Below are 18,158 nucleotides of genomic sequence, written 5' to 3'. Positions count from 1 at the left end.
TTCCAATATCTTTTATACTCTGGCTGTTTTGTGATCTTCAGATTTGACAATCCTGCAGCAAGAGGATGATAGGACCTCTTCACCATCCCTTACAGATACAGTCTCTGTTTCAAGCAGTTTAAGCAGTGAGACAAGTGATCAGGGATGTCAGATTGTTCCCCCTTTGAATAGTATCCTTGCAAAAAATGTATGTTAATAAAAACCTAAGTGATCAGTAATGCAATATTGTACTCAATTTAAAAGATATTGGTATGGTTTTAGATTGTTCTGAACTTTTTTTGTTTTTTATTTTGTTTTAGAATGTAGAGCAAATTCTCTCCTCAAAACCAGCTGGCATGACTGTGATAAAAGAGTATGAGGAGACTGGGAGTTTAAAAGATTCTACCCGGCGGTTAATGGTTAACATTATTGTGGCTCATATGCATGAAAAAGAAGGGTAAGATGCTTTAAGAGAATATTACTATGTTTTGCTTTAAATTAGGTGAAATTGTTATATGAACAAGACTTTCACTCTTGCAGGAGAGCTGTTAGCAAAGCAACAAAGGAATTCCATGCCCTTGGAATTGTGTCACTGTTCCCATCTCTGAAGGACCCGTACTCCAAAAAGGGATATGTAAGTTCCTTTGCGTCTTTGTTATAAGTACCATTACAAAAATGAATGCTCTCTAGGTACTGTTACTAAATAACTCTTTATTTCAAACATGTTATACTGCTCTCCTTCTAGGAACACTTCTATGACATTCAGAGCAACAAAGGCTTTCTACAGTGGCGTATGAAAACAGTGCAGCGTAAATCCAGAACCGTGTCAACAACCCAGAATAACATGGTGCTCACAGGAGGTCCTACATCATCAAGATCATTTGGTACCATGGATGACCAGCGAAAAGGAGACGAATGTATGGAAGCCATGTCTCTCCTTCACTACACAACTGATCGGGACTTGGTGTTCCAGAAGATGAGAGAAACCTTCTGCTACCGTCAGCAGATCCTTCATGACCCACAGCGCGCAGCTGATGTCCTACAAATGTTTCCTCGTTTTTTGGATGTCAAAGGACTGGTAGGTATTAAATCTAATCTTCTATTTCATTAAAATGAACAAAATGTTTGATGTGGTTGTCCTTTCCTTTTAATTAGATTTTGCAAGACTTCTCACTGATGTTTGGAGCTGATGTCGCTTCAAGATTCCTTGAAAAATGGAACACCAGTTTCAAAGACAAAGTCATCCAGGAGGCCAGGGCCCTGAAAGAGACTGTTCTCCTTAAACAGCAGTTAAAAGCTGCCCTGAATGAAAGGTCTGATGCTACTGATGAGCCAGGTACAGCCATCATCAAGAGAGCATTGTAGTTCTTATCGTTGTCAAATAATCCAGATTATATTGTGTTTAAAACTTCCAAAGAGCAAGCTTCTGATGCACTTCAATATATTCATCTACCCTGAATATATCAATGTTTACTTATCCATGTACATTGCATAATTTTACTCCATTTTTGTTGTAGGCATCTTCCTTTAAAATGATTTGTATTCATTTTGTCTCCAGAGTGGGATAGCGACATGGCTTCCATTCTTGTGTTGCTGCATCTTCTCACTCCCCAACCAGCTGGCAGAAAGCGGCCAAAGAAGATCAGTGTTGGTGAGGCAATGGATCATCTAGTGAAATTTCACAAGGTTTGCTTGCACAACACAGTCTTGGTCCAAAAAAGATATTTTGTAGTTGTAAAAACAAATTGTTTATAAGCACATTTGTTTGTGTGTGTTTCAGTCATGCAATAGCCTTGAGGATCATCTCTTGACTGCTGCAGAAACCCGTCAGCCATATGTTCTTGCCAGTGGGACTTCAAAGGCACAGGTTTTCACCTTCTACATTGTCTTGGACAAGAAGCTTCTGCCTTGTCAGTCATGTACATCCTTAGGTGCTTTTGATGAGTTGTTCAAGTCTCATTTTGTTTTCAGTGTGAAGTATGATGATGCTCTGTCCAGCCTGTACACATTTTTGCAGACAACTGTGTACAATATTGACATAGGCACAACTGAAGAAACTCCAAAAGTCAAAGAGCTGAGAGCAAAGTTGTTGAACAAGCTTTAGTTGGCCTTCTCAGCCACAATGCTAAGTTGCTTTCTGTGTGCTTCATCCTTTGGTACAACTGTGCATCTGTTCAGGCACCTCAAACTAATTCATGGAATGTATCCAGGGAAAAGTCTAAGACTGAAATGTGGCCAGGCCGGTTGTTGCTTGCAGTTCTCCAGTTATTCTGGATTTAGGAGACATCTTATTAATATTCATTCTTCAACTGAGCCCTGTGAGGATCCTTCCAATTGTGAAAGTGAAGATGGCAATTCTCAGTCATTAGACAATGAAATGCCGTCTACTTCATCTCAATGCCAAAATGTTGAAACTGGACATTCAGGATCCACTCAAAGGAAAGATATGTGTGCTTCAATTATAGCCAAGCTTTTGGGGAGCGGTGTACCAAATTCTGTGGTTCTGTCCACAATTGAAAATCTTGAAGAATTTGTGGAGGAACTGCAGTCCAATATTCAGGACCAGGTATTGAACTTACTTCCAGGAAATAATCCATCTAGATCAGCCATGGAAGACTTATTTAAAAAGTTTGACAATCCTTTCAGTCAGCTGAACTCTGATACCAAGTGGAAGAAATATTTCAGGGATAAATGGGGGGTAGTAGAGCCAGTTGAGGTGCACCTTGGAGTTAGATATGATACGAGACGAAATAAAACTGGAATGTATGAACAAGTTCCTGTTAATGATAAATTCACATATATTCCAATTTTGAAGACACTCCAGTTCATTTTTAGAAATGAAAGCATATGCGAGTTGATACAAAAATCTAGGCCACCTTTTTCTGATGTTTATGAAGACTTCTGTGATGGAAGCTACTTTGAAAGTCATCCATTATATTCAGTTTATAGACATAGTCTCCAAATTCAATTGTACTATGACGAATTTGAATGTGCAAATCCTCTTGGATAAAAAAAAGGCATACATAAAGTTGGCTGCCTTTACTTTATTCTCAGAAATCTTCCCCCAAAAGTAAATTCAGCCCTCATGAACATCCACTTGGTATCTTTGTTTTATGCACAAGATGTAAAAAAATATGGGATTGATGAAATACTGAAACCCTTAATTAGTGATTTGAAAATTCTAGAAACTGTTGGAATTGCTGTGCCATTTGCAGAACACCCTGTATGTGGTACACTTGCTCAAATTACTGGTGACAATTTGGGTATGCATTGCATTCTTGGGTACCTGGAGTCATTTAGTGCACATTATTTCTGTCGATTTTGCTTAATTGATAAATTCACAGCTCAGTCAGTTTTCTCAGAGGATGACCCAAGGTTGACTTTAAGATCACCAGTTCTAAACGATCAGCATTATGCCAATTTGATTGATGAACCAACACTTGCCTCTTCATTTGGCATTAAGAGGAAAAGCACACTTAATAACTTAAAGTATTTTAATACTGCAGAAAACTATGCTGTGGACATAATGCACGACATATTGGAAGGAGTGGGCCAGTTTGAGATACGACTACTTTTTGAATATCTGATTGAACATTTAATTTCCAAAGAAACCTTGTTGAACTGAATATATGCTTTTAATTATGGGTATTTAGAAAATAAAAACAAGCCAACCAATATTAACCTTGACTGTGGAGGGCATGGGATAGGATTAAATGCATCACAAACACTGTGTTTAGTCACAAACATACCTTTGATATTTGGTGACCTGGTACCAGAGGATGATCTGCACTGGCATTTATTGCTGTTGTTGTTAAACATTATAAATATTGTATTCTCATATTCAGTCACTGAGGGGATGACGGTGTATTTGAAGCACCTTATTATCGAACACCATAGTCTCTTTAAAGAACTTTACCCTTCAAAAAACTTGCTTCCAAAACATCATTTCATGTTGCACTACCCGAGATGCATTAGAAAGATTGGACCACTTATTCATATTTGGACAATGAGATTCGAAGCTAAACATAAATTTTTCAAAGATTGTGTGAAGAACTTTAAGAATTTGACTGTATCTCTTGCAAACAAACACCAGTTAGCAGTTGCGTATCATTGGGAGTGCTTGTCTTGGAATGCAGTAGAGTCTGGACCAATCAAGTTGTGTTCACCTGAATTACTGGAATTTTTAGAAGATTTAATGGCATTTTTTCATGTTGATTCACTAGCCACTGTCAGTTTTACAAAATGGGTCAAATGTTGTGGTGTTGAATATCGTGTTGGACTATTTGTTTGCACCGGTACTGATGAAAACACACCACTTTTCAGCAAAATAGCTTCAATTGTTTTGCACAGTGGCAAAGTATTTTTTGTGTTGATTGAGCATGAGACTTATTTCCATGATCATTTCCATGCTTTTCAAATCAGGGAGAATGTACCAAGGAAAATACTAGTGATAGAGAAGGAGAAATTAAGACATTTCAAACCTTTTGATGCTCAGATGTCATATGGTTGTGATTCACAATTTTATGTTACTTTAGAAAGCTGTATTATCTGATTTGATTTGTATGAGTTCCTTGTGGAATTTTCCTGTATGTTCTATCCGTAAAACATGTTCTGCACTGCTGAGATGTGAATAGTGCTGCTGACTTGATCTTTTTGCTGTAATACTGTTTTTTACTGTCAGATTTTACAGTTTTTTTGACAGCACTTTATTTAAAATGTAACCAAGCATGACTTTGCCTCATGTAAGGTTTGTTAAAATAAAATGAGAAGTTAAAAGCATGTGTTCACTGTAGTCAGTTTTACACAAAATATGATGTATTAAAATACATTTACTACTAAAAGGTGTTGAATTAACTATATTTTGAGAGTTGTTTTTCTACACTGGTAGAGGGTTAATTTTAAAATTAAATCATCTTGAGTGTTACTTTTACTCAAAATAGGATTAGTATTTTAACACCAGATTGTGTTAAACATTAACTCTGAACAGAGGGTAAACATTCAACTACAGATGTAGAGTTGTTTTAACTATGCCTGGTAGTTAATTCGGTGGTCACGCATGTACACTCATAACGAGTTGATTTTAACTCCAACGGAGTTCATTCCAAAGGCCAGAATTTGCTGTGCAGAAGAGTGTCGGCTCTGTTTCTATTTCATGTAAAAAACATGGGAGGGTGGAGACAGATGGAGACCAATACTAAACCCACAGCAACTATAATAAAATACTTTGAATTGTAATATAGTGACACTCAACAAGTTGCATATACAATGCAATAGGATGTTTTTATTTTTTTTACCAGGTGCTGGCTGAGAGTGGTTGACGCTGGCTCTGGTAGTTGCTGAATGGATAAATATTTTAGAATAAAACACAAGTTATAAACATGAAGGATGGCTAATAAAGCCAATCTTTCATTATAATATATAGTGTAAAATTCTCAATTGTCCAGGTGTGCCCAAGTTGTGAAAGCAGTCATTTCAACTAGATTCAAACATTAAAAAAAAGGTTAAATCCAGTTGAAATGACAGAGGCTGCTATTACAATCAATTCTGTGTGGCTCTATCAGCTCCCCTTTTTCCATTTAAACAAGTATCTGTAAATAAGCATACATGGTCTGTTTACATTTTGTCATGGTTCGTCTGATAAGGATCAGGACTTCCCAGCTTCCCTGAACGCACCTTTTTTTTTCCCCCACACTGATTGCTAATGCGCTTCACCTGTACGGCGCCCTTTAAATACTTGCCTGTGACAGCTTCTCTCCGCCAGATCGTCTTGGTTCATCCCTGCACACATCCAGCCGTTGTTCTGCCTGTTTTCCTACCTACCTGCCTGCCTGCCTGCCTGCCTATTGTTGACTTTGTTTTTGGACCTGGATCCCCGTCTCAGCCTGCCCCCTGACTGGTAACTCTGTTTGATTATTGGATTTCTGGATTACTGACCTCTGGACTGATTCTTGGATTTGGATTCTGGATCTTATCTTCTCTGCCCAGACGCACCCGCTTCTGTGGGCTGGAGACCCTGACCCCCGCCAGTTATTCCTCCACTAACCTATTCTCTATCCAGCAGTTGTCTACCCACTCCAGCGGTCTCCTGTCTGGCCTTTCCGGTCCTGCCAGTTTACTCTCACCAACTACACTACAGCACCCGAAGAGCTGACCAAGCGAGACCGGATAGAACACCATTACACATTCTCATTGTTCAAATAAACCATTTTTACCTTTCTCTGGAATACTGATTTATTTGAGTCCAATCTCCCGGTTTGTGACAACATTTAACTTTTCTGATCTCCATAAAACCAAGAGCAGAGATTTTTATGTGCATTAAATATGGGATAAGCTTTGTGCCACTGGGGAGCGAATCTGAATTCTTTATATTGGAATTTGAATCATTCAATTTGAATCTGAATATGCCTGTTTGAATAATTGCTTTAAAAAAACTGAATCCAAATGACCATATTTGATATTGAATCTTTGTTTTTTGAATGTGTATATTGGTAAAGTTGAAACTTTTGTATTTGAAAAAATTCCTTCCCTAATTCATTTTCATAGTTCAGTTTCAGTTCTCTCCATTCAAATTCAGATCTGAAATACAAATTCAAATCTGAAATTCAAACTTTTGTGCCACACATCCGGGACCTGACGTGAGGCAAAACTAGTCGCTCGCAGATGGAGTAACGTCAGTTTTGTGCAGTTGTTCTCAATGAACAAACGCTAAGATCCAGGCCAGCCACTCGCTACAACGGCAGTTACTGTTCCTACAATGGCATTTGCCGTTTCTGTAGCGGTAGTTACAGTTACCTAAACGGTCTCAGCGGTTTGCTGTGGGCTGGTTGCAGACTTTTCACATTAGTGGAAACTCCTAATACAAGAAAAATACGTGTAGGTTTGCACAGATTAATGTGCACCTCAAGTGACGTACATACACCATGTAAGCTATAATGGGTCAGCTTTTTTTTGCATTGGTTTGGAAACATTTTAGTAATATCGCTTATTGATAACAATAAACGTGTCATTAATTTTTTTAACACATAAAAATATACTACATGTGCATGTGTATATATATATATATATATATATATATAGTAACTTTCCAGATCTGTTCCATTTTGATATTAAATAATCAATGCAATAACCATCATGTAGGCTGAAGATCAAGCCCCTTCATTGTACTTCTGTCTGCAGCCTTCATATGCCAGAGGAGGGCGCAACCTTGGAAGATTAAGTCCGTTTTGTATTTGGGACATCATTTAGTTGTTTTGTGTGATTAAAACATGAATGGTCTGGGTGAATATTCGATTCTTATTAGCTGTAGGGTGTCCATATGGACACCTATAAAAGAAGTTCTGGTCAAATAGCCTTATTGTTGTAAATTGTTGTTTTAACGCTAGTTGGTAACCGTGGCAACAGAAACTCACCGGGCTGCAGACACGCCAGATCACGTCTGTGACGGCGCATCGTTGTGGAAGCAGCTTCAAGTCTTATTGGGCCCCGTCAGTCCAGGAGAGACGAGAAAGGAGCAACATTCTGTCGTCCCGCAACGTCCCAACCAGCAATGGTCAGGGTCCACAAACGTTAAATCTCCATCCTTCAAACACCACGGTGGACATGCCAGTATCTTTACTGTCACGATCAACGGATACGTGATCTTACTTGCTTGCTGAGACAGAAAGACAGTTGACGACCTATTTAAAATTAAATGCAACATTTCATAAAGATACTGGCATATTTGAAGGACGGTGTATGTACGTCACTTGAGGTGCACATTAATCTGTGCGAATTTACACATATTTTTCTTGTATTAGGAGTTACTACTAATGTGAAAAGTCTGCAACCAGCCCACAGTGGAAAACCGCTGAGACCATTGAGGAAACGGTAACTTCCGCTACAGAAACGGCAAGTGCCATTGCAGAAACGGTAACTTGTAGCGAGAGTGACTGCCCTGGATCTTAGCGTTTCTCTCTCTCCCCTCTCTTCCCTCCCCCTGTTTGCAGCCATTGAAAACAACTGCACAAAACTGACATTACTCCATCTGCGATCGACTTGTTTTGCCTCACGTCAGGTCCCGGATGTGTGGCACAAAAGTTTGAATTTCAGATTTGAATTTATATTTCAGATCTGAATTTGAATTTCAGATCTGAATTTGTATTTCAGATCTAAATTTGAATGGAGAGAACTGAAACTGAACTATGAAAATGAATTAGGGAATGAATTTTTTCAAATACAAAAGTTTCAACTTTACCAATATACACATTCAAAAAACAAAGATTCAATATCAAATATGGTCATTTGGATTCAGTTTTTTAAAGCAATTATTCAAACAGGTATATTCAGATTCAAATTGAATGATTCAAATTCAAATATAAAGAATTCAGATTCGCTCCCCAGTGGCACAAAGCTTATCCCATAATTAAAGCTGTTTTCTTTACCTGATCGATGCAGCGAGGGCTGCTGGTGGCAGCTGTTCGGCTCTGTCTGATGAAGTAAACATGGATCAAAACCAGATTATACAGAAAAAAAGATGCCACACAGGTTAAGCAGCTCAGCTAAGCTGTTTGGGTGGTACCTGAGAGCAACTCATACAGAAGCTTTAACGCTTCTTGTCCTGTTTACTAACCTTAAGTCTTAGTACTAACTGTCAGTCTTAGTCTTAATGGACCTCAGTGCTGCATTTGATACAGTCGACCGCAATAGACAGTGTGTGCAGAATTATTAGGCAAATGAGTATTTTGATCACATCATCCTCTTTATGCATGTTGTTCTACTCCAACCGGTACAGGCTTGAAAGCCTACTACCAATTAAGCATATCAGGTGATGTGCATCTCTGTAATGAGAAGGGGTGTGGTCTAATGACATCAACACCCTATATCAGGTGTGCATAATTATTAGGCAACTTCCATTCCTTTGGCAAAATGGGTCAGAAGAGAGACTTGACGGACTTTGAAAAGTTAAAAATAGTGAGATGTCTTGCAGAGAGATGCAGCACTCTTAAAATTGCCAAGCTTTAGAGGTGTGATCATCGAACAATCAAGCGTTTCATTCAAAATAGTCAACAGGGTCGCAAGAAGCGCGTTGAAAAAACAAGGCGCAAAATAACTTCCCATAAACTGAGGAAAATCAAGCGTGAAGCTGCCAAGATGCCATTGGCCACCAGTTTTGCCATATTTCAGAGCTGCAACATCACTGGAGTGCCAAGAAGCACAAGGTGTGCAATACTCAGGTACATGGCCAAGGTAAGGAAGGCTGAAAAACAACCACCACTGAACAAGACACACAAGATAAAACGTCAAGACTGGGCCAAGAAATATCATAAGACTGATTTTTCTAAGGTTTTATGGACTGATGAAATGAGAGTGAGTCTTGATGGGCCAGATGGATGGGCCCGTGGCTGGATCAGTACAGGGCAGAGAGCTCCACTCCGACTCAGACGCCAGCAAGGTGGAGGTGGGATACTGGTATGGGCTGGTATCATCAAAGATGAGCTTGTGGGACCTTTTCGGGTTGAGGATGAAGTAAAACTCAACTCCCAGTCCTACTGCCAGTTTCTGGAAGACACCTTCTTCAAGCAGTGGTACAGGAAGAAGTCAGCATCGTTCAAGAAAAACATGATTTTCATGCAGGACAATGCTCCATCACACGCATCCAAGAACTCCACTGCGTGGCTGGCCAGAAAAGGTCTAAAAGAAGAAAAAATAATGACATGGCCTCCTTGTTCACCTGATCTTAACCCCATAGAGAACCTGTGGGCCCTCATCAAATGTGAGATCTACAGGGAGGGAAAACAGTACACCTCTCTGAACAGTGTCTGGGAGGCTGTGGTTGCTGCTGCACGCAATGTTGATCGTACACAGATCAAGACACTGACAGAATCTATGGATGGCAGGCTTTTGAGTGTCCTCACAAAGAAAGGTTGTTATATTGGTCACTGATTTGGTTTTGTTTTGTTTTTGAATGCCAGAAATGTATATTTGTAAATTTTTAGTTGTTATATTGGTTTCCCTGGTGAAAATAAATAAGTGAAATGGGTATATATTTGGTTTTTGTTAAGTTGCCTAATAATTATGCACAGTCATAGTCACCTGCACACACAGATATTCTCCTAAGATACTAAAACTAAATAAACCCCACTCCAACTTCCAAAAATATTCAGCTTTGATATTTATGAGTCTTTTGTGTTCATTGCAAACATAGTTGTTGTTCTATAATAACATTAATCCTCAAAAATACAACTTGCCTAATAATTCGGCACACACTGTACTATAAATATTCACTGACCTTCCCTTGGGTAAACGTCAGATGTCCAATGGTCAGTGAATGCAGCATGTAATGTATTTCTACCATGTTCTAGATCATAATTCAGAATTCATATATCATCATCTCACTAACCATCTCCATGGTGATAAAACCAGCAGATGTGACGACTGAAGTTAAACAGCCAACATTAATGAAGAAAAACAGATTTTTCCTTTGATCGTTGAAGTGATTATTTGTGGAGCAGTGATAAAAGTCCTACAGCAGCATCACCCAAAGTAAACACCTGCTGATAAAATACATCATTGGCTGCTTCTTTTACAACCTTTTCTTCACTTTTTTTTACGTTAGATTATCACTTTAGCTGTAATAACTCCACTGACACAGGCCATCCTTTCTACACATGCTCATCCACATGGGACATTGTGACATCTTTAGTGGTCCTAATGTTTTACTTGGTCTTTGGTCACTGGCCTATCCAACATCAGTACCAGATCCTCCTCGTCCTTAGCATGTAATGTCTCTGGCAAGGTCAACATACTTAGAGCATCTACATTTACATGCTGTCATCCAGACATGTAATCAATGTTGTATTCCTAAGCTCTGAGCCATACAGACCAACGCTGAATACGTCAGGACCCCATCTGAGGAACAGGTTTAGTCTCAATGAACAGGGAAATCAGGGGCTTGTGGTCAGTTACAATTGTAAAGGTTTGATTATAGAGGTATTTATGGAGCTTTGTAATTCCAAATATCATAGCCAAGCCTTCTTTATCCAGCTTTGAGTATTTCTTCTTGACTGGTGCCAGTGTGCAAGATACAAAACTGATTAGTTTTTCCAGCTGGAGTCCAGCAATCCAATCAATCACACAAGTCATCCACAACAGTCAGAGCAGGGCAACAAAGAAAGAACCCACGTAATAATAGGGTTCCAGATTATCATTATAGCCAGAACAAGACTAGTTGTGACTCCAAAAGATTCAAGAATGACACGAAACATCACAAATAGCATCCTTGGTTTTTTACTAGCACATGGCACCTGGTATCCAGTACAAACAAAGAGAGGAACACATTCCAACTTCCTGGAAATAGACTTCCTACAAGGTAAACCACTCCTTGAGCCTAGAGCTTCCTCTGGTATAATAAGGGAGTCTAACCCCCAATTTACACTGGGTGCATGTGCGCCGCATTCCGGCTGCGCCCCGGTTTCATTCCACACTCTATGGTGGGTCAATGCACACTGGGAGCGTGTCAGCTGCGGAGCAGCCCACCTAGCTGGATCAAGAAATCACAGGAGAAGTGGAGAAACTTGTGATTCTCCATTTCCAGGATAAATGTCTCGTCATCCATGATGAAAAAAAAAACTGACACCCTGAACAATTAATGACATCATGTGTACATAGTTCAGCAGAGCAAATACACACGAGGGTTTTGATTTTGAAAGCTTTTAGACTGCTGCCGTCTCCGATTTTATGTCTGTCCGTATTTGAACTGCTGAGTTTGAGGGGTTCTGGGTGTGTATTCCATCAAAAATAGACTCAGCACGTATGTTATACCTTTCTGTTAATAAGTGGGGGTCACTCTGACCAGATAAGGTGGAGACAGAGTGAAGCCATCCTTTCTCAGAATCTGGAGTGGGTGCGTAAACCTGTAGATTGGTGTTGTAAACAACCTATGTTATCTTCAAAAGTTTATGTTCCAGATCTGCGTCTTCACAAGGACCAGCCTGCACCTGTAGAGGATTGAAATGAAACTCAAATGAGAAATGGAGTTAAATGCTGAGATCACATTTAAAAGAGGTTTTGATTGGTAAGATTGTTGGTGTTTGAGATAAAACCAGTGCAATTAATGCAGTAACCAGAGGGCGCCAGCAGGGAGAGTTTGGGACCACTGAGCTGTGTAGTGAGGCACCCCGTTTCCTCACTCTAGTTAATACATGCAGGAACCGAGGAACGCTGGTGTCCGTGTGTTCTTAACTTATTCTCACCCTTACCAGGGCGTTTACACACCCACTATCAGAGTTCTGAGGAGACTGGAGATCTGGGGTCACTTTGTCCTTTTAGTGAACTTTTAGCAGAACAGAACACAATGAACAATGCACAATGGATAAAATGTTGAACAATAAGTGTCATATAGGAACATTCAGTGTGAACATGATTAATAAATGAATGAATAAATGTAAAACTCTGTAAAACATCAGGAAACATCTGCAGCAGACAGAAACCGGACATACTAAAAATGTAATTGTGACTTACTACACTTAGTAAGGACGAGTCGGACTGAGACTTCAGCTGCAGACGATGCTCCAGAGGAAGAGGAGAAGATGGACACATGTACCTGTAGTTGCTATGGTTACTATCTTGCTAAGTCCCATCACATTGCTGGAATCATCCAAACTGCTGGAAGTGGTTGATTCTTGCTGTGTGACACCTGATGTATGCTCCTTTCTTCACGTTATCATGGGACCACTTTCTGATGTCCATTCTCTGAAGGTGTCAGTCTGCTGCTACTCCACTGAAGCTAACTAATGACTTTGCGCCAATTACGATAACTTAAATAACCCATAATATTCTGTAAGTTACAGCTCTAATCAGGCTTTAAAAGTTATGTCCGACAAGGCCCGAGCCCAACATTTTGACTGACAGCTTTTTAAAAACCAAAACCCTTTACAGCCCGACACTATTCAAATATGCACACACGCACACAGCTCTTTTGTCTTTTGTCAGTAATGAGTTATTTATACATTTTTAACATAATTTATTCATGACTAATATAGGCTATATACCACTTGGAAGTTAGAACAAAAAACAAAATAAGTCCTCCGTTATTTTGTTGACTTGCTTGTAGCCGGCCACTTCTCTCCACAATCACCAATGCAAATATGAAAAGGCCAACATGCCAACAGAAACGAGTCTTTCTTAACAAATGAAATCCAGTTCAATTGTAAGTTAAGATGGGTGTTTGGCAGTAACACTAAGCAGCTGTCCCCACGACGCCGGATTGCAGCAAAACTGCAAAAGTATTTTAGCAAACCACCCTTTCATCCCCACGCAGCCAGGGATTAGCCTCCATGAAACCGACCATGTCTGAAGCCAGGTACCAACGTGGATCGGTTTGAGTCCTCTACAGTCTGCGGTGCTGTGCGGACAGCGAAGCCGCACAACCCAAGGATATGACGTCAATGTGACGAACACGTGCCAATTCCCAATCCACCCTTCCTCAAGTTTTTTATGCTCTGTAGTCAAGCATTTTTTGAAGAAGCTCAACTTCTTCATTGGTCCAAAGAAATGTTTCTCCTTTGCTTCACAGTGAATCCTCAGCCATCTTCTCTTCTCTGCTTCCGATGTGAACTTCCTGCAACACGCAGTGAGCCTTTATCTGTGCACACATTGTTTTGCTCTAGCTTTTGAGCGTCCCCCACAGCCTGTAGTATGTACTACAGCGGTGTCGTGGGGATGTTGAAGCCTTTCTACTAGTTTTCGCTACCGTTTTCATATCTGAACCGGCTGCAGTGCCATGTGGACATAGCCTAAAACAGAAGCTTCACAGGATTTGCTTCGGTCTTTCTCTCCACAGTCCAGCTGCAATGAGACAGTTAACAGCATCTGAAATTTAACAAAAGGATAATAGGCAACTAACGTTAGTATTTATAGTCTGTCTACATTATGCATTTAAGACTCAATTAATTCTTTACTCACCAATATTAAGCTACATGTTTTCGTCGAGGAAAATGATTGATTTCATCAGGGCCAGACTGGGACAAAAGTCACTCACTCCAGCCACCCCCCTACTCATATACTGCACACATATGCTCACACCTATGTGTGCACAATCACAAATCCATGCACCTACATATGGGTAAGTAATCATCAAAAGCCCATTATTCTATTTCAAATTCAAATCAAATGTATATTTAACAGCCATGAGCACAAAACTAAAAGCCACCAGTTCAGAGCTTTTCACTCCCCACAAGGTTCAGTACAACAGCACAGCAGGATTCCTGATGAGCTGAACAACATGACTTTTATTTTTATTTTGTTCATTTTTCTATGCCAGATTACAATAATAAATTTTATAGAAAATGAGAAAGTTGACTCAACTTAAAAAGAAAAGACACTGTCCCACCTTATCAAGGGTTCCCAAACTTTTTCAGCCCAGCTGTAGAGGCATGTTTGGCTCAGCAGAACCCACCAAATATTTCATTACATAAAACAAGCAATTTGATAACAGCGTGAAGTAATTTAAGTTCTTTAAATATACAATTCAATGATCAAATGAGACAAGTCAATGCCGCTTAACCTCATACAACTTTTAGTGAGGTTTTAAACATTGAAACAAAAACAATAATTTCCACACAGCCACACATATTTTTGACTTAGAAGGTTAGCAGGTGACGTATTTCAGGTACAGAAATAAACAAGCAACTGGTAATATTAAAAATAAAGTGTTTTGTATGTAAAATAAAATATACATAGCTTAACAAAACTTGGCTCTCTAGTTCAGGAGGACAAAAAGGTGTTGCATTTCAGATACATAAACATACATGCCACGAATACAACAGAAAATAAAATGCTGAACTCTGTATTGTCAATTAAGTAAATGCAGCTTTACCAAACTTATATAAGTACAATATGAGGACAGACTGTTCTAGCCAAGCAGCCAAGTATTAAGATATCCACCTGTCAGTTTATTATAACACAAATAATTAACTAATTATTTATTTTATTCAGGTTATACCAGGAAACCCCAAATATGAGCTAGTGTATACAAACTGTAGCATATATGTGTAGTTCTGTGTTTGGGCTGATGTGAGGTTTAATAATAAAACAACAAACCAATGCAACATTTACAACATTTAGACAGTAAGGTAGCAGCCTCTACCTCTTTTTTGTTTGTTTGTTTGTTTTGTCCCCCCCTCAGTTAGGCCACTTAAAACCCAAGGCTACTGGGAAAAGTCCCGCTGGTCCCGACGGCCAGTCCGGGCCTGGAATCCACTGTAGACGCTTCAGCACAGTCCTGCGCTCACAGATGGTGCATCCACCACCAGCACTGAACGCCTTTTCACTGCTGCTGCTACATGCCGGGATTGCAGCAATGTTGTTGACAACTGCACAGCCAGTCCAGACTGTTTAACATACCTCACTAATGATTTAGCTGCAGAAATCGTATCTCCCTTGTCCGGAGCCCCGTCAGCTTTGAATAACTCTGCAATGTTGAGTTCATGACACAGTACCGTTTTAATGACATGGTCAATGCAGTCTAATCTCTGGTATGGCCGCCGAGCTAATTCAAAATTTGCCCCCTCATCAGTCACCCATACAATTTTGCTGAGAGAGGAAACATCAAGGCCATGCTTTGTACCTTCAGTATTTCCCATCTGATATTTTCTCCACTCTTTGCCTCTTCCAAAGGGAACATTGTAGTTGTCATGGTTTTATTCACCATGGTTCATGTCAGTGGTCATTGCTACTGCGCCATCCTTCAACAAAGACTTAAGTTTCTGTACTAAAGCTTCCCTCTTTTCTTCTGCCATGCCAGTGCACCTATTTGCAATTGTCACATCACGGGAAATAACAGTTTACTGGAGCTCTCCCATACACAGCCCTGACATTAATTAGCTCTTGCACCAGCTCTTCAAACCCCTGTCCATTTACGATATTAAAAGGCCTAATGTCTTTACAGCAAAAAGCTGACACACTTCTCAGTCACCACTTGTTTCACCTTTGCAGGGATGGGTTTTGATGCTGGACCAAAGGATGTGATTTTATGTTGATCCTGGGCACTGGCAGGTGTTGAACAGCTTTGATCAACAGGCCTTGTCAGCGATAAATTCCCTGTTGTTTTGCTGTCATATTTCAACAGAATGTTGCATCTTTTGCATTTCACATAACCCGCTGGCTCATTACTGTCGTTATACACATGGTCAAAACTTTTCCACACCTCCGACTTTGCTTTTGTTTCAGGTAGAATCAAAACGTAATCGCCAGAGGCTAACATCCGTTTCACGCCCTCAGCATCCATTTCAACATCTTCCACAGAACAGAACCCATCGGGTCCTGTCGGATCTTGAGCTCTACGCCCCTATGGTTAGCTTTTTTCTGGTTATTTTATTAAGCTGACAAATCAACCCAATTGTTTGGTTCCTGTGCTGCCTCTGGAGTTTCATGTAGGGGGTTTACCGATCCAGCCATCAGCTGAAGAGGCTGTTCCTCCCCCTTTTTGTTCTTTTCAGTTTGTTTGTTTCATGTGTCTCTCTCAGTTGTGTGTGTGTTGTCGGGGAGAATGTTTTGTTTCATGCGCGTGTCTTTGTTTTAGGGGTGCCCGGATTAAGCAGTTTCCAATAGTGGGTCTACAGGAGTTAACTGATCTAAGTGACATTTTCTTCCTCTTACAGATCACCAAGATTCATCCATTTCATGGTGATCTTGTTGGGGTTGTGATGGTTATAATTATTGTTTTAATCATTAGTGTTCATAATAAATACTTTGCTTTTTCTATCATTACACCTTGTAAGGATCCCTCCTAAAGACCTGGGGTCTCATTTATAACCGTTGCGTACGCACAAAATGGGGCCTGAAACTGGCGTACGCCTCTTTTCACGCAAAGGTTGTGATTTATAAAAAACAAACTTGACGTGAAAATGTGCGGTCTTTCACGGCAGCTCTGACCCATGCGTACGCTGGTTTTGGAGGCTGGGGGAATTGGCGACACAGATGGAGAGGTGGGGAATTAACAACACACTGCATCCAGAGTCCTCTTGTGGCAGCGTGGGGTCCTGTCACCATGTCTCCAATTAATTTTGCGCTCTGGCTGTATGACCGCAGATGTGATTTCGGCTCACTGGTCAGCGTGCATGACTTCAACCCGGCAAGAGTTCATAACCCGTCTCCGCTGTCTGCTATGCGTCCTGCTACACTCTTCCACATCCAGTTTCTCTATATTGCAGGAGAACAGGCCGACATTAAAAGGCAATTTGCAGCAATGTCCGGTTTTCCTAATGTAATCGGCGCAATTGACTGCACTCATATTGCTATAAGGGCCCCATATGTCGATGAATTCATGTATGTCAATAGGAAGCATGTGCATACTATCAATGTTCAAGTCATATGTCAATCCAACATGATGTTGACAAATGTAGTTGCACGATGGCCTGGCTCTACACATGACTCTTACATCCTAGCGCAAAGCAGTGTAGAGAAGAGACTGCAGGCAGGCGCTGTACGTGATGGCTGGCTTCTTGGTAAGACAATAACTTTATATTGACAACCAGCTTAGCCAGATGCAGACCACTGATGCACTGTTTCATTGAAATGCAGGGGACAGTGGCTACCCCCTCCGGCGCTGGCTCCTGACCCCCTTCCCAAACCCCCAGAGCGCAGAGGAGACCCTGTTCAATACCGCTCACTCCCGTGCGCGCTCAACTGTAGAGCGCGCCATCGGCCTTTTAAAATGCCGGTGGCGGTGTCTGGATGCGTCAGGGGGTAGATTATTGTACCATCCCCAAAAGGTGCGCAGGATCGTGAGGGCGTGTGGCGTGCTGCACAACCTGGCACTGAGGCACGGCATCCAACTACCTCCTGGCCTCCCCCCTCCTCGGAATGCCGACCCTCACCCACAGCCCCCTCCCAGACACAGGGAGTTCCAACACGGGGCACGGCTCCGTGAGGAGGTCATGCAGCGATTAAGCAGACAATAAGGTTCACTTTTTCACAAGCTCTTTTAATGTGTTTGAAATGTCGAACATAATGTCACACAAATTATGCAGTGTTGTTCTGATTTCCTTCAGTTCATTGATGGTTTCTTTTTGATCTCGCCATGGTCCGCTCTGTCCCGCTCACAGAGTTAACTGAGGTAACTATGTGTTGCCACTCACGACACTTACTCTTATTTGTCACGCCACTACTGTGGCTACCAAACAAAATAATTTTTAGACTCT

At 40.6% G+C, this 18,158-nt stretch overlaps 1 protein-coding gene across 4 annotated transcripts; it reads left to right on the top strand.

Moving 5' to 3' along the window:
• The first annotated feature begins 64 nt into the window (after positions 1-64).
• Positions 65-3,593, top strand: LOC121639474. Of its 4 annotated transcripts, none has more exons than XM_041984744.1 (7): positions 65-191; positions 300-436; positions 520-613; positions 725-1,057; positions 1,135-1,315; positions 1,538-1,630; positions 1,760-3,593. In XM_041984744.1, exons 1-7 carry the CDS (start codon positions 186-188, stop codon positions 1,768-1,770), a joined length of 855 nt encoding a protein of 284 aa, XP_041840678.1. In that variant the 5' UTR covers positions 65-185; the 3' UTR covers positions 1,771-3,593. The 4 variants fall into 4 exon arrangements, with proteins under 4 accessions (XP_041840678.1, XP_041840651.1, XP_041840658.1 ...); XM_041984717.1 differs by having other exon boundaries at positions 1,538-1,665; XM_041984735.1 differs by having other exon boundaries at positions 86-125; positions 1,538-1,665.
• Positions 3,594-18,158: the final 14,565 nt, after the last annotated feature.

The sequence above is a fragment of the Melanotaenia boesemani genome, chromosome 1 (assembly GCF_017639745.1).
Source record: "Melanotaenia boesemani isolate fMelBoe1 chromosome 1, fMelBoe1.pri, whole genome shotgun sequence".
NCBI lineage: Eukaryota > Metazoa > Chordata > Actinopteri > Atheriniformes > Melanotaeniidae > Melanotaenia > Melanotaenia boesemani.
Note: the sequence above shows the minus strand (reverse complement) of the source record. Positions and strands in the feature narration are given on the sequence as shown.